Raw genomic sequence first — 17,341 nt, 5'->3', positions numbered from 1 at the left:
TAAATTTTGTTTTATTGTTTCTTCATTTGTTTACAAAAATATCTTCAGAGGAATCTGTGACAATATGAACTAGTTAGTAATCTTTAAATTTTCTTACCATGGAATTTATTTTGTAAAAAATCTACCAAAGTGTTTCAAAATATAAAAACAGTAAAAACTATTTAAAATTATTATTTCATTTTTATATCAAGAAACTAATATTTATTAAGCATTTTTATTGCCACTAGTATGCTAAGAGCTCTATTTGCATTTTCTTGTTGAATCTGTAAAAGAACACTTTGAGGTAGGTACTGAATTATGTTATTTTTACAGGAGAGTAAACTAAGGCTCAGAAGGGTAAAGAATTATGTTCAATGACCATTGCAGAGCCTTAGAACCAGAATTCGAGTCAGGATCTGTCTCCAAATGCTGCACTCATAACCACTAGGTTACTATCAGGTGGAAGTTCTTTATTGTATTTGCACATACATAGGGCTCCATGCAGCTATAGTTTGAGGACCACTGAACTAAACTAAGGATATTTTTAAAATTGTAAAGTTTAGTGGTATGTTGATTAATACTTACATCAACAGAATCAACTGCTGCATACATGATGTCCATCCATCCCTTAAATGTGGCCTGTAAATAAAACATTAACAGAATCTGAATGTGAAGTTTATGCTCCCAAACTACCATAAATATAGTTTTGTCTATTTAATCTTACAACATATATTAAGTAATATTAAATTAGTAAGTTTTTCTGTATTTCCAAGCACCAACTTAATATAAAGATTCTGTTTTTAAAAGAGGACAGATTCCCAAATCACAATCTAAAGTTTAATTCTACTTCCAAATTGTTATAATTGCCTGTGAATTTGGGGTATGAACTTTCATTTTTTGATAAGTGAAAGAGAATTTTATGAGTACGTTTGGAAATATTTTTATCCATTACTTAAGGATAGTCTATACCACTAGAAAGTCCCTCTCATTTCCCCATAGGAAAAAAAAAACTGGAAGTACAAAAATTACTATTTTTGAAGAAATATTCAGATGGTGCAATAGCAGTCAACTCTCAGTTCATAATTCTCAAACACAAGAAACCTATGCTTCTTAACCAAGTTTATAGGGTTCTAAAACAGATCAACTCTATTTTAAAAGTTACACAGCATTTTATTTTTAATTTCTAGTTAATAAATTATTTAAATAATGTCTTATATCCTTCACCTAACAGTCAGTAAATTCTGAGTATTCATGCACGGGGGCACTTACAACTTGAAGCAGAGACAGATACCCAAGCCCAACGTTGTCAAAGTTCACTTTCAGGTTTTTCCATCGCACGTTTGTGCTCCCATTCATCAGGGCAAAACACTCAGAACGATTTTCAACTTGATTTTGAGGAAACCGTTTTCCATCTGTGGTGTTAACACACTCGTAGAACTTGCCAGCAAACAAGTTTACTCCCATGATGCTAAATATCAGCCAGAAGATTAGGCACACAAGAAGCACATTCATGATGGAAGGGATTGCTCCGATGAGTGCATTCACAACCACCTAGTGTTGGAGGAAAGAAAGAGTGGTTAGGACTGGTGAAACAAAAAAGGTTAAATAGGCAACATGGAAGCAGTATTAAAAACATTAGAAAACCCCCTTTATATAAGGTATCAAATCAAGCAGCTGACGAGTATATATTAAATGCCTTCTATTTCAATAGTGTTCCAAGCAAGACAAGACCAGTTGAGAAATGACCTGTGATTAGTGATTTTATAAATTACATGTTTAACACAATAAAACTATTAACAAAAACACAAGACAAAGTGACTAAGAGGATATTATAGCTTAAATAATGAAAAAAAATAATAAACCCAAAACCTGATATTGATAAGATGAAACCATAAAATCTGCACATTCTAGAAGAGAGAGAAACATATAAATATAAGTATTAAAAATGATATATACACTTAAAGTCTCATAATCCTAGAATTACCAGCATTAATTATTCCCACACACAGAAAAACTACTAGTACACCTTAGTGGAGATAAAACTGGGAGTCTTTCAGTGGTTTGAACTCTGTAGATTTATGTTTCTATGAAATGAAAGTAATCTTCTTGAATTCATTGATCTATCTCTAAAAACACATTTTACTAAGTCCTTGGGTAAGTACCGACAGTATTAGCTTCATTTAATAATGATACGTAGTTTGTCTTAAATAATTCCTCTCTTTTCTTCTGCCACTCAGCATTTCCTCTGCTACTGATCACCAGTGATTTCGACATTTTGATTTTTCTCCAGAACAACTTCTGTAGCATTTTTGAGTCTCTAGATTTTCTTATTTACCCCATCCTTCAAAACTGTCTGTCTTCTTACACTGCAGCCATAGTCCCCATTTGAGAACAAGTGTGTAGAAGATAATAATGTGTCACTACAATCACATTGTGGTCCTTCTTGTTTTCAATATATTAAGGAGGCTCTCAAGACATTTTCAAATGGGGACACATTGGGGCTTTCTGACTACCTATGAGGTTAACTAAAACAGGGGTTGGCAAACATATATTTCAACATTTTTAGGTATTAGGTTACATGAGCTCTATTGCACTCTGCCATTGCAACCACACATCAGATATAAACAAATGGGCATGACTATGTTCTAATACAACTTCCTTTGCAAAAACAGTCAATTAGCCACAGTCATAAGGGCTATGGTTTGTTAAACCTGTGACCAGAACAGTAGCTATTTTTGAGTCCGTGGACCTATAGAGGCTTCATGGGAATGTGAAATGATACAAAAAGCATTTATGACTGTGCTTCTTTCTAGAAAGATGACATGTTTTCTTCAGTTGAGTTCAAAATGGCTAACTTTCCATCAAGCCTACCCTTTTATCTCCATTTCCAGCTACCCACACCACTATGCTTACTGCCTAAGCACACTGATCCTTGTAGTCATTGCCCCCAAAACACCTTGCACACTCAACTCTGTGCCTCTCAACTACGAATGCCCACCTGCCCGTGGCTTGGGGCTTATTCTTTCAGTTATGTCTCCAATGTTATCTCATTGTGAATCCTTCTTAGTTTTTCTGGGCAGGCACTTCCTCCTCTGTAGGATTCCTGCACCATTGTGTGCTCACTGTTTTACAACAGATACCATAGAACACTATTCCCCTGTCTGTCTTATGACAATCTGCTCTGCTAAACCTTGGGGGACTGGAATCTATTTATCATTGCTCTGGGTTCTTTTTCATAGCACAACAGCCGACACATAGTTGGTGTTAAGAAAGTGTAATAATGAAACAATGAGATTAGAAGCCATTTGGGAAAATAAATAGGCTTAAAGAGTCTTATGACTCCAAGGAAACTAGCTTCAATATGCTTCAAATGCATTGTTTTGTTAACCATGTGAAGAAATATTTCTTTTCACATAGTTAACAAACATAAGTTGCTATTGTGTTCCTCCAAATACACTAAAATGTTCTTTTCAATCCAATTCACCTAGATTTTAGATAAAAAGAGTAAACAGTGTAAATTTATAGACTGACTTAATCACCAAAGGCAGTGGTTTTTCAGGGACAAGAATATTCTGTTCATAAAAATGCCATATAACATTCCTCAAATCCAAGGATCACTCCTAAGTTCTAGATTAAGTGTGACATTCTACTAATGCTCAAAAAATGAATGTCAAGAATTTCTTTCTGCATAAAATGAAATGTAACTCTTCAATTTTTATATGATAAAGAGCATTTGAACTCTTATGATTTTTTTTATATAGTCATCATCTCTCTTCTATATATGAAAGTCATATTAACTGAATATATTAAGTAGTAGAGGTTACCGTCAGACTTAGGTTAACAGGGTTATCAGTGAGACCTGCTAGGCTGAAGGATTGGTAAAATTCACATGAGGCTGGTTAAAGCTCAGATTTCTGAGTCCAGTTTCTGATTTAGTAGGGTCTGGGCTGGGGCCCAGGGATTTTCATTTCTAATAAATTGCAGATGATGCTGATAGCTGCTCAGTGACCACAGAGAATCAGTTAGCTAGACTTATCTCTGCATGAAATTGGTCTGAGACTATAGGCAGAAAGGCAGTCAGGGAAACAAGGCACATTCAATATAATGGGAGTTTTGGGTGTGATCATAGAGGAAGGATGTGCAGTTATTCTTGGTGGTGAATAGACAAGGCAAATTCATATTAAGGTTCGAGGTAGGTATGTGTTTGCTGCATCAAGTGGTGAGTTGGGATTGAGGAAGCAAGGTGGAACATTCCAGGCTGAGAGAACAAGAGGTATGAGAAAATAGTTGCAAATCAGAGGAAAAAAATCCAGAAGCATAACAATAAATGAGGATATGAACTAATTATAGAAAATTCAGTCACTGCCCTCTGTGTGTGTCATTAACTTGTTGATTCAAAGCAGCCTTAAAAGTGGGTTGGTCATAGGTGTTATTTCTTTTATCTTGTTTGACTCTGCTAAACAAATTTTGTTTTAGGTCCTGTGAAGCCTAGTGTAAATAAAGTAATTTTTCAGAGCTTTAGTTTTCTTTAAATGTAATTTTGACATAATTCCACTAACTTTGAACCATTATTTTAAGTATGAAATTCAAGAAGATGGCCAATGTTACTTCACTTCCTTGTCTTTTCTTATGCTTGCCACACAGGGTAGTTCCAAATAAATTTTATTTGAGCTTTTGATACAGGAAAGTCCCCAACTTGTATATGAGAGTTGGTGTCAGGTCTTTTCACTTGACTTTTAGCAAACAGATTTCCATTTACAAAGGGAAGAGTCACTTATCTGCATCATCCAATTGCCTAAAAATAATATGTCTAGGAAGAATTAATGTCTCGATTCATTCTTCTGTTTTAAAAAAGTGCTAAAATACTGTATATATGTGGATATCGCACTTACTATAAATAGCCCATATCTACATATGTATATGTATATGTATATGTATATGTATATAAATATGAACAGTCCAAAATTACTACATACCCATTCATTTTTACACTATAAATATCCCATTTAAAAATAAGAACTTTATATTAATAAATTTACTATTTTCTTACCCTCATTCCTTCAAACCTAGATAAGGCTCTTAGAGGTCTTAAAGCTCTCAGCGTCCGAAGAGATTTAATGGGGCCAAGGTCTGAGTAGCCAAGAGTGTTTGCAACTAAAGTGACCAAAGAAACCTATAAAAAAAATAACATTTTTTCATTAATTATTTCAATGAAATTGATAAAGAATCAAGAAGAAAAGTTAATTTCAATGCTCAGAGAAGCTCAACAAGAACAGTATAATTTTCTACAGAGTTATCTCATTGTTCAAAATTAGATTTCAAGGAAAGTTAACCAATAATAATAATTATAATGGAATGAAAGATGTTTACTATATCTAAACAGAAATAATAATTTTCATACTTTGTTAATTGATGGTTATGCACTTGATTATTAAAAGTGAAAATTTTATTAGAACAACTATAAAAGTTTCAATTTAAATAACATCTATTGCCTAACAAAGTTTGTTTATTCTGTAACTGACACAAAAGTGTCACATTAAACTAAATCTAAGCCTGAATATAAAACTTACTCAAAAATAATCTGATGACTCATTATTTTGAGAAGAGGCAAATTTCCTGACAGAATATTTCTATCCTTCAGTTTCTCAGGATTGGCACTAAAGACCTACCTTGTAATAATTTATGGAAGAAATTCTCAATTAAATTGAACAGAGAATGAGAGTAGGTGGTCTCATTGGCTTCACCATAAACTTAAATATGTAAAAATTTTATTGTGTTAGGTAGACCAATCACAACGACCATCTGTGCCAGTATCTAACAGGAATCTAAGCTCTAACCATAAATTATTTCAGAAGAAAGAACATGATCAGAAATCAAAATATATTTTAGTAACAACAACAACAAAAAAGATTTCCTCAATGGCCTTGGATTTGGATCTGTAAATGTTTTTAGTCTCTGGATAAATTCCACTTAAATATTCATTTATTTTACACTGGGTAGCCACAGATAATGCTGAAGAACAATGTCTTAAATATTTTCACTATGAGGTAACGACTAGATTTGGGTTTGTCAAGGAAGAAGAGGAACACTTCAAAGACAATTTCCTTATATTTAATTATTTAAGGAGTTGAAAAAAAAATTCATTGCTCCCAAATCACTGTTGCTGTTACTCAAAGACAAGTCAGCTGATTTACAAAACAGAAGATTTGAAAGTGCTGGACCTTATGTAGTTACTTCAGAATATTGAACTAAATGTGATATTGCATTTTCTTTTAAATTTCTTATAACTGATAGAACTAATTACTTCCATTCCAATTAAATTGCTTCTCTTATCACTGTTAAATTCAGTCATTTGAGGTCATTATTTTCCATTTACAGTACACTTAAAAACTAAATATACTCCCATTTTAATCAGAAAAAAACCCAAAAGTTTTAAAACACTGATTACAATTTGAATAGCCTCTGGAAGTAGTAGACCAGTACTCTAAACCACTGTTAAACCAGTTTTATGATATTGAATATATGAACATTGTTGAAAAAACTAGTGTACTCTGTGTCTGAGAATATTTATATGCTTTTCTATATATGCATCTATCCAGCTAGCAAATTATGCAAACCTTTGTACATACACAAATATGTGCTCATGTTAATTTATAATGCTCAATCAAGTAGATTTCAAACAATCAAAAACTTGTAGAAACCAGGAGAGTCCATCCTCTGAATAGCAAATCAAATCAGTGATTGTGAAACCTGTATGCATTAGATTAATCTGTAAACCTTGTTACAACAGTTTGCTGATTCCCAGTCCCACAGATTGTGATTCAGTAGATTTTGGAGGGGTTCTGAGAATTTACCCCCTAATGAGTTCCTACATACATGTGCCTATGTTTTTGGTTCAGACATCATACTCTGAGAATGACTGTTGACAATAAGCTTCTCAATTTTTGAGAAATAAAAATATTCAGGCTGGGTTCAGGGGTGTGTGCCTATAGCCCAGCTACTTGGGAGCAAAAGGCAAGAAAATCACAAGTTTGAGATCAGTCAGAGCAACCTAAGCAACATATTAAGACCCTGTCTTAAAAAAAAATCAATAATTTCCGAAATCTATATTCCTAGATTTCTATCTCTATCATCAGCCAGAATACTCTGTGGAACTTAGTCTCAAGGTTGTGTATTATTAAATATTGTATACATATATATTTTTGTTTTCAAAAAATAGCATTTCAAATTGAAGTCATATGCTTTCCTGAGTTCTATACATTATGTATTCCTAAATATTTTATTATAGACATTGAGATTCTAAGTTCAGATTTTCAAGTATAAAACAAAATAATTTGTTATAAATAGTATTTCTTAATTAAAAATGAATTAATCTGTATTTGTAAATGTTTTTATCATAAATGGAGTGAAAAATGTGTATACTTGTGATAATATTTTCAAAGTTTTAAGGTGTCTTAAATATTTTTATAACTTAAAAAACCCAATTGTATTAAAAGTTTAAGAGAAAGAATAACCTATATTCCTTTTCTTGTTTTTTTTTTTTTCTTATTTTGGTTAGTTTTCCTTTAAAACTATTCTATTACAAAAAGGATTCATCTTATGACTTTTCTTTCTCTGGGTGGTAACTAAATAATTTTATTTATTAAAGGTGAATAAAAACAGTATAAAGTCATTAATGTAAAGTAACAAAATTCTCTATGAGAATTCTACATTTGGTATAATGAAAATGCTGTACACTGAAAAAATTGTGCATAATTTATATTAAAAAGTGATATTGTGTTTCATATTTTATGCTATTGAAAAAAAAAAAAGAGTGGCTGAGTATGGAGGTGTATACCTGTAATCCCAGAGACTCAGGGGGCTGAGGCCGGAGGATTGCAAATTCAAGGCCACCCTCAGCAACTTAGTGGACTCTAAGTGACTTAGTAAGACCCTGTTTCAAACTGAAAAAATAAAAATGATCAGAGACTCAGCTAAGTGGAAAAAGGCCGTGGATTCAACCCCAGTATTAAAAAAAAAAGTACTGAGATTCACATAATAGTTGATAAACTGAACTCTTGAGTAAATATGACTAGTTTTGGTTTGATTTTGTGGGAATAATTTGCTGTTTATAGTTATATTTATAATTATCTATGAATGGTACTATATTAATTTATCATTTTTGAAAATAGTGATGGTGTACACTCTTGAATGTTAAAGCATTTATTAGTAGTATAAAAAATTTCAAGTGGCACTCTAATTTTTCCAGGAATCATATAGAAAATAACTCTCTAAAAACTGCAACTGAGTACTGAATATTTCTTTCCTAACCACAAAGACTAGACTTCTGAAAATCTATGTAAAAGATTGAAGATCATATACTGAAAATAATAAAGGAGGGTGAACAAGGTCATACCTTTTCCAATAATATAAAATATATCAATATATATTAAATCAGATCATTAAAGTATAAAATAAATTACACCAAATACAAATGAATGATTAACAATGGGTGGTATGTCATTAGTATCTATTTTAGATTCCTTCATCACATAAACTACTTTAAATTTCTTTCCCAATTATCTCAAAGAGAAGCCTGTAAAAACAGTTTCATATTTTTAAAAATAATACATATAGTATGCTTATGTATTTTGTATCACCCAAGTACTCAGCAGTGTTTTGAATTTATCATTTGAAATTATTAATGGCTACTCTGCTTTACTGCCATTCTGGAGGTAAAGGGCAGTTGTTTGTCTGAGACAGGAACAAAAATTGCAACTCCTTTCAGTTTTCTCTGTCCTTATAACAAAGCATTTTGAAATTCCTTTCTTTTCCTTCCCCCAATATAAAGCCAGTGGGCCATAGCAGCCATTTTTTTAACATAAATTTCAGCTCTCTTATCAGACAACTTGATACATTCTTCATCCTTTTGTGTCTTTTAATTCTATATTGTGACATATTAGTCTTTCTTGTCTTTAATTTGTGATAAATCTGTGATATTTAACCATCCTCTAGTTTTTCATTTTGTTCTTAATCTTAACAGGAATGATTTTCAAATCATATATTTTAAAAATTACATTTCCTCTGATTACAGAAAACACATACAAAAGTCCACTATAAATGCTAGAATGGTACAGAAGAGAATCTCCCTTCATTGGAGAGTTTTCCTCATGAATATATTTCTTCTAGTTGTACTAACATTTCTAAAAACATATACCTATGGCCTGAAAATACATGAAGCTATCAAAATATGATAATAGGTAATATCCATGAAGATTTTTTCAGAACACATTTTAAGAATAAATTTAATATTGTCTTTTAAAATTGACTCCAAGGGACCTACATCAACAATTAAGAAATCCAGCCAACACCAGGCATTGGTGAAATATGTCTTATAACCATATGCCACCCATTTTAGAAGCATTTCCAGAATGAAGATGTAGGTGAATATCTTGTCAGCATACTCCAGAATAATCTTAATGGTCTTTTTCTTTTCAATATATATATCTTCAAAAGCCTGTGGAAATAATATTTGAATTTCAATTCATGCATAATTTAAAACTTAGAGAAACAGGAAATGCAATTCTGATGGGGACCACTGAAATGTAATACTGCTGTGAGCCATCTGTCCCTGCTCTAGTTTATGGATACCCAATGGCACTTTGTTCTGGTCTTCTTACCAGTTGTTTCAAGCAGCAAAGAGAACAGTGCAAAATAATGAAATTACTATTAATTTATTTCAAAGAAAAAGCATGATATCTGACCCCTGTAGGGATTTCTCCCTTCATCTAACACTTCTCCTCATTCAAATTGAATGAATCCTGATAATTTAAGGACACATCTCAGGTGAGCCTGTCTTATAAATCTTTTACATCTTACTCTCCACTTTACACCCTGATGTAGGATTTGAAAACTCTATTTTGGCTCTGACAAGCTTGTGCATTCCAGTGCCTACCACTATGTCGAGAAAATAGCAGGCGAGAGGGAAAATTGGCCAAATTCATGATTGCAATAGCTTACTAGGGCTAAAGAACACAGTCAGTTTACAGAACATGATTTTTTTCCCTCTGACTCCTGCATCCATACTTCATCATCTCTCATAAGCTTTGACTCTACAAATCACCATTCAATTCATTGCACGAATGTGACAGACAATGACCTGTAGCCATAAGTCTTTTGGGAAAAAATTTGAATGGACTTAAAGAATTGAGCTCACTGAGACATTGAAAATGATTGCTGATCTAAATAAGTTCCAAATTTTTAGGATTTTACCTTCAGGGTAAAACACTGTTCACCTTGTTGGAAGAAAGAAAGCCATAGGACCCATATCCTTATTGGTTAATACTGTATTACCTGTCCATGGTTATGGGCATGTGTCATTCTCATTCTTTTGTTTCCCAGTTCTCCTCTCAATACTTTAAAAACTATGTATAGTACTTTTTGGAAACTTTTAATATCAGTACTGAAGGAAATGAAGAAGTTGGGTGGAGAGAACTGACAGATAACTAAGATGCACAAAGAAGGTGGCAACAATAGGCCAAGGTTGAGAGTCAGTGGAATGAGAGTGTAGCAGAAGGCTTCTAGCTCCTAGGACCTACCTGCTCCCTTTTCCCAAGTTCTGGAGAAATCAGGCAAGCCATTTGAGCAGAAATGATGGCAATGACTGCCCTTAAAGCATGAAGTCAAGTAGGATTGGGTCTCAAGGAAGAAGGTCCCTATTCCTGCAACTCAGGTTCAGGTTTACAGCAGGACCAGCAGTGACTCTCTGTGAGGAGAAGCAGATGCCCTGATGCAGTATTGCTTACTGACTGGTCCCAGAGCAGGATGCAGGGCTTCACTGAAGGAGTCTTGGCTTCCAGGACCCATTTTGTGGATGTGGGAGCAGGAGGCAAGGATGCCACGATGTGGGCTCTGCCACAGTAGGGTTTAGGTTTTACTGATAGTCATTTCAGTTATAACTCATTTGTTTCTTCTTGGTGTATTCTCATTTTGAATGAAAATAAGTTGAGTTTAAAGCTGAACTTCAATTAAATGATAGCTCTGTGGTTTACTAGCTTTATGACATTTAAGAAACATTTTAAATTTTGCATTCAGCTTCTTCTTCATTGGTAGAAGAAAAGCACCATGATTTTATAGGATCATTTGTCAACTAAATGAGAAAATTTATGTAAACATTTGAAATACAATAAATATATCCTAAGTGATAACTTAAATTCTTATGTTTTTATTTATTTTGTAGACAGGTATTTAAAAAATCTAGCCTAATTAGCAAACTGTCCTAGTGAAAACACTAACTTCTTGAAATACTTTTTTTCCATCATATAACTCATTTGGATTCCATTTTTGAGAATACCTTCCCCTAAAATGTCATCTCCTTTTTAAATATTTCAAAGAAGAAATTAAAATTTTGTGTTTTAAATCTCCTCTCTGTAAGTCTTGGTCATGTATATGACTCAGCATAGAATGAACTTCAGTTACTAGGAATATAAGATGTTACAGAAAATATTAAGATTCCTGCTTACACAATATCAGACAAGTAAGTGTTTTCCTTATTCTCTGCCTTTGAGAAGTGAGACTTGTTTGGAGAGGCAATTTACTGAGGACCCGTGAAGGTACCTGGGTGCTTTTGATGGGAATGCCAAGAATACAAGGCCCTGACTGCTCTCACCCAGGCCCTTTCTCAGGGTTGGGTTTGAGGCAAACAACCTTGAGGGAAGTGAGTAGGACAAAGAGCAGCATAAAATGGTATAAAAGGATCGTTTCCTTAAGCTCTGAGTTCTTCACCTATGATGTTTACCCTCTAGTGTACAGCGTTCACCCAGGCCCATACTGTGCTGCTACAGGATCTGGGACAGGACAACCAACACTAATGCATTCAAGCATATGCTACCTTGGTGCCACGAGTAAGGAAGACCTTTATCTCTAACCTGGCATCTCATCTCTGCCAGCATTTATGAAAGAACAGGTTAATGTATTAGCCTGTGAGTGTTGTAAAATCAAATTCCAGATCTATGAAGACTGTCTATGAGGCATTGTGTAAAGTCCTTAAGGATTCTGCTTTCAGTATAATGGAATTTTCAGGAGCATATCTAGCTGAATGTGGGCTGATGGGTTTCTAATGGCTCCTCTTTGTCAGGGTCATAGGAAAGAATTGCAATCTTACAAAGTCTCAGAAAGATTATAGTTCTCCTAGATCCCTTTTACAAGGCATGTATATATGAACAAGGATAAGAAACATCTTCGATTCTTGCCCTAAAACATTCATTTACTTTCCTCTATAAAAACTGCTTCAGGAGCTGACAGTGCCTATATTTCCTCAGTTTCTCTGGTCACCTGTACTTGTTCTTCCTCCCATGACATTCTCTATACCTCAGCAACTTTTAATTTCTTGAATATCTTATGTTGTTTTATGCTTTCTTACCATTATATGCTTGCTCCCTTCAACCCACCTTGACAGGCTGAAAACGTTTATTCTTTCTAGACCTTGCAAAGCTTTGCTGTGTACCATTCTGAAATAACAAGTGACCAATTGTTTTTTTGTTGCTTTATGGATAATATTTACTTACAAATGCATCTCAGGTCTATGAGCACCATGTATCTCTCTTCCCCATTACTCTAGTAGCTCCTGGAGAATATTACCCAAATCAGATCTATCTTTACATTCAACATAGCAAGAATAGTATCTGACATGTTGGAAAACTCAGTAAATATTCATTGAGTTCAGCTGAAATTTTGTCCTTGGCAATCTGTAGGGACTTTTTTTTTTTGCCCTTAGGTAAAACAACCTGCCATGATATTTTTATCTACTAACTCATTTATTAAAAATACTGACAATCAATTTATTGACTAGGTATCAGATGTCTTACAAGAGCTCCACTGCTGAGAAGGATCATGAGAACAATGAAGCTTTCAAACCAACTGTGTTCAACTATCCGATAGCAGGTTTTCCTGATGTTCCACCAGATTTTTCCTTTCCCTGATTCTATGTTAACTTGGCAGCATGGGAATCTCCGTATACAACCTGGAAAGAAAGACATGCATGCAACATCTTGATATTCAAAACAAGTAAAAAGCTTACACTGTAATATTTCATGAAAAGATTTTTCTGTGATACTTCTTTCACCAAATCATTTCTAACACTTAGGCCTGCCATTTCAAATTCCATTTGGATGTTACCTCTCATCTTCTTATTTCCATGGTGTTTTCTGAATATTTGTTAGTTATTTTTTATATGTTATTGTTCTCTGTAATTCACTGATTTCTCTTAAATCTCCTCCACACTGTTTAAATCACTTTGATTTAATGAGTTGAATGGATGAAATAAACTCTGAGGGGACGATGTATTTCAGGGTCTTCTTGCTAACAGATTTTCCTAGGTGTAGATCTATTCTATAATTTGAGATGCTTCCTCTCTTCTATTAAAAACATTTTCAGAAAAACCATCCTAAACAGTATTATAGAAATTAATGGTAAATCCTAAAATTAAGTTCAAAAGAAATACATCTTCATTGAAAGATGCAAATGAAACTATTTAAAGTATTCTACATTAAAAACAAATCTGACTTGGGACTTCTAGGTATAAAATACATTGCTATATATTGCTTTGTAAAAGTGAAGAAATTTTGCTTTAAAATGTTTAGGTTTAGCTCAGACAGAGTAGAAACATTTGAAATGAAATGTTCTTTTTTTTTTTTGGTACTGGGGATTGAAACCAGGAGCACTTAACCACTGACCCACATCCCCAGCCCTTCTATTTTTTTTTTTTTTTAATTTTTGAGACAGGGTCTTACTAAGTTGCTTAGGGACTCACTAAATTGCTAAGGCTGCACTCAAAATTGCCATCCTCTTGCCTCAGCCTCCAAGTTGCTGGGATTATAGGTGTGAACCACTACGCTGGGCTGAGATGGAATGGTCTTAATAGAAACTTAATGCTTGAGACTTCAGAATTTATGTTCAACCTGAAAATGAAGATTACATGCTGCGCACTCTACTTGCTTCAAGCAAGGATTATTGGAGAATAAAGTTTCCATTTGTTTAAAAACAGTTTATAGTGTGGAGTTTTTGTCAGATATAAAATTGAAGAAAAACAGTCTTACAAGGAAAGAAAAAAACACTATTATCCTAATTAGAGAAGTGGGTACATTTTTTATCTGAGATGAAGGTTCATAAATATTGCCTACAGGGTTTAGCACTCATCAGAGATTTTCCTTTTTATTTTGAGGCAAGAGTGCTCAATCTCCTGTCTGGCTTTTAGGCAAGAGATTTCTAACTTAGTTGGTTAGTAACATTATCACACACTTCTCTTGAAAGAACTATTAATTGAATGTAAACATAACAGAGAACCTCTCAAACATTTAATGAGTCCCAATGGGTAAATTCTATGTTTTTGGGGTGGTTTCATTAATTTGCTCTCATGATACATTACATAAAGTCTAATCTGGGTTTCATCATGTTAAACCCATACTCTCCAATAAGAAAGAACCTATTGGTTTCTTCAAAGACAGACTACTCATTGATAAAAATATAATAGCATAATCAGTATAATTTATGTAAGAAGTTACTAGGAAAAAACGCTTTTCTCCATTGTTTCATTAAAATGTCTAAATCCTCTACAATAAATGTTTTATTCACATTTTCCTTTCAAAAGAAAGAAAATTGAAAAGGAGCTGGTTATTCTATTATTCAAGTCAGCATTGGTAATGAGTTATTTTTTAAGTTGATGAACTCAGAACATTTTGGTTAGATGAGCTGTTTCCACCTACCAAATTAACAGAAAATACAGTATTTTAAGGAAAGGAGGTTATTCTCTTTAACTCAAATTCTGACTATACAATTAATGAATTGTATAATCCAAAAGGAGTACAATATAAAATCAAGGAGAATCAAGGTGACATGTCAAATTCAAAATTTTATAGGCTGCCAAGACATGCAGAATGAAGGATAGTAAAGAACAACACAGGCCCTAGGGATGTAGTCTGAAGTCTAGAATCACAAAGCCATGGAACAGAGTTAAGGACAGACATGGCATGAGAGGAAAGAGGAAAGGGGAACTAAGGGACAAGACAAAGGACAAAATCAATAGAACACATTAGTAAGGTGATAGCTATGAAGCTGAGAAGGATCAATGAATGTGAGGCAGAGAATGACAAAATCATTTTAACAGTCATCGGCAGTGGAAGCACAGTCACTCATTTATCTATCTTTCTTACTTCCTTTCATTTTTCTCCTGCTTTTCTGGTAACAAAAATCTCTGGAGGCCAAATGCTGCTATGCACTGGCACTGGTTAGAGGTCAGCTCTAGTGGTAGACCAGTCATGAATCATAAGAGTAATTTCCAATGTAAGTAAACAAGTTGACAATTTCCAATCCTGTAAACTCTAATGTTCTCAAAGTTTTCATGTGGAGACAATATATTGTCTAAAAGTGGGCAATTTTTTTTTTTATCTGAGATGAAGGTTCATAAATATTGCCCACAGGGTTTAGCTTACTAACCCTGAGACCCCTAAATATGAATTCATCTTTGACTCCTTTCTTTCTTTTGCTTTCTATATCCAGTACATCAGCAAATCCAGTGCTAACTTCAAAATATACTTAGAATCTCACCCTGTCACCAATCCCACCATTCTTGACATAAACTAAGCTTCCATCATCTCTCACCTGGATGATTACTGCAGAGACCTCCCATCTTTTTCCATTGCTCTCTATCCATCCACTCTTAAGATGGCATATCATGACATTTTTCAACCAGATTCTTACAATATTCTTCAAAGTTCTTATGATCTGGCCTCTACTCCATCTCTTATCTCAACTTTTACCACCCTTCACACTCTTAATCTGTTCTATTCCTACTGGCCTCTTGGTTTTCATCCAGTGTTATGCATATTTCTGCCTTGGGGCAGTGCCTTTGTTATTCTGCCTACAATAAACTTCCTTCATATATTCTCATGGCCCAACTTTACTTTTCCTGAGGTCTCTGATAAAATGTCACCTTAATAAAAAGGCCTTCTCAAGCCATTATGTTGAATGCTAGTAAGGTCCAATCCCTTACCTTTAGTATCTATCCTTTCCTTTTATCATCTTTATATTTTCACATTATTTGAGCAAGGGAACTGGACACAGCATATAGAAGGTGTCTAATAATTGTTTATTGGAAGAAGGAATGAGTAAATGAATAAGAGGTTGAAAATTTGAGCAAATTGGCTGCTATTCTAAATTTATCAGGCTGAGTCTCTTAACCAAAGAGGTCTGGTGACTGTATAAAGCCTCCCCAGTGGAGCGTTATCAAAACCATGTGACTAAGAGTTGGGTTCCCGAAATCAGTTCTCAATGACCCAGGCCAAGGTTCATTTGAAAATGTGTCATCATGACATTTCTTCTACACCAGCCCCAGCCTCAATTTAAAACTATAAATGATCTCAACGTAACTAAATATATGTATATTTAGTTATGTTGAATATATTCATTATTGTTTCTCAGGATTGAAAAACAACCTTTGTAAAGTTCTTAAGAAAGAGTATAGTGTTAACACTTTCTGTAGAGGTTAAAAATTTTCTAGAGCCCTTTTCTGGTTTGAAGGCTTTGTTTGTTTTATAAACCCAACCTCTTTATAAAGAAAAATCTTCACAATGGTCATCATAAAATGGATAAGGGAAATCTTGGTACATCTACACAGATTTAACTATACAAGGTTGCTGCTAATTATTGAGAAACAACCAGACGTGGATAAAATTCACAAGTGCTCTTAACATGACAATTACAAGGGAAATTTTGTGGGTTCTGCTTACAGCAATGATTTCAGCAAACACAAAACTTGTAACAACTGGGTACGATGCTCCTTTGCTTCTCACATAAAATGATATTTGGCATGTATTTAAATAAAATCCATGTACTTATTGCAGTTTGTAGATATTTTTATTTTTCAGTCACTTTGCTTAATGCATCGGTGTTTTAGGAGACCTCTTAAGAAAGTCTCAGAGACTGAAAGCAAATCAATGAGTTCTGCAAAAATAGTGATGTTGAAAGTAAGCCCATGAGTAAATAGCAAGTCATTAGCATCAATGCTAGTACAACTTCTACAAGGGACTGTTAAAATACTTGAAAACCAATAAGGAGAGCAGAGTGAAAATGAAGATAGGCATTATGCCAATTAATTAATAAGAATTATTTCATTTGATCTGTCTCATTCTCCATGATACAAATGCTGTTGTTATATCCATTTTACAGATGAGGTACAAGATTTAAAAAATGGGCTCATGGCCTCAGAGATGGTTACTAGTAGGCCAATTGAAAATCATGTTTACTAGGCTCAGATCTTCTGGAAGCCTACTCTAGGTTTGTGTTTTTTTATTTAGATGATATAATGCTTGTTCAGATAATATGGAAC

The 17,341-nt window shown here is 33.8% G+C and overlaps 1 protein-coding gene across 3 annotated transcripts in view; it reads right to left on the bottom strand.

Moving 5' to 3' along the window:
• Positions 1-17,341, bottom strand: part of Scn9a (sodium voltage-gated channel alpha subunit 9) — an 82,693-nt gene that overhangs the window by 11,361 nt on the left and 53,991 nt on the right. For all 3 annotated transcript variants that reach the window (XM_027946025.2, XM_027946027.2, XM_027946026.2), the window contains exons 18-22: positions 12,825-12,979; positions 9,302-9,475; positions 5,030-5,152; positions 1,249-1,530; positions 565-618 (exon numbers count right to left, since the gene is read on the bottom strand). In XM_027946025.2, the coding sequence (XP_027801826.2) occupies positions 565-618; positions 1,249-1,530; positions 5,030-5,152; positions 9,302-9,475; positions 12,825-12,979 (788 nt within the window). The remainder of the gene's footprint in view (positions 1-564; positions 619-1,248; positions 1,531-5,029; positions 5,153-9,301; positions 9,476-12,824; positions 12,980-17,341) is intronic.

This window comes from Marmota flaviventris, chromosome 11 (genome assembly GCF_047511675.1).
Source record: "Marmota flaviventris isolate mMarFla1 chromosome 11, mMarFla1.hap1, whole genome shotgun sequence".
NCBI lineage: Eukaryota > Metazoa > Chordata > Mammalia > Rodentia > Sciuridae > Marmota > Marmota flaviventris.
This window is presented reverse-complemented; position numbering and strand designations above follow the sequence as displayed.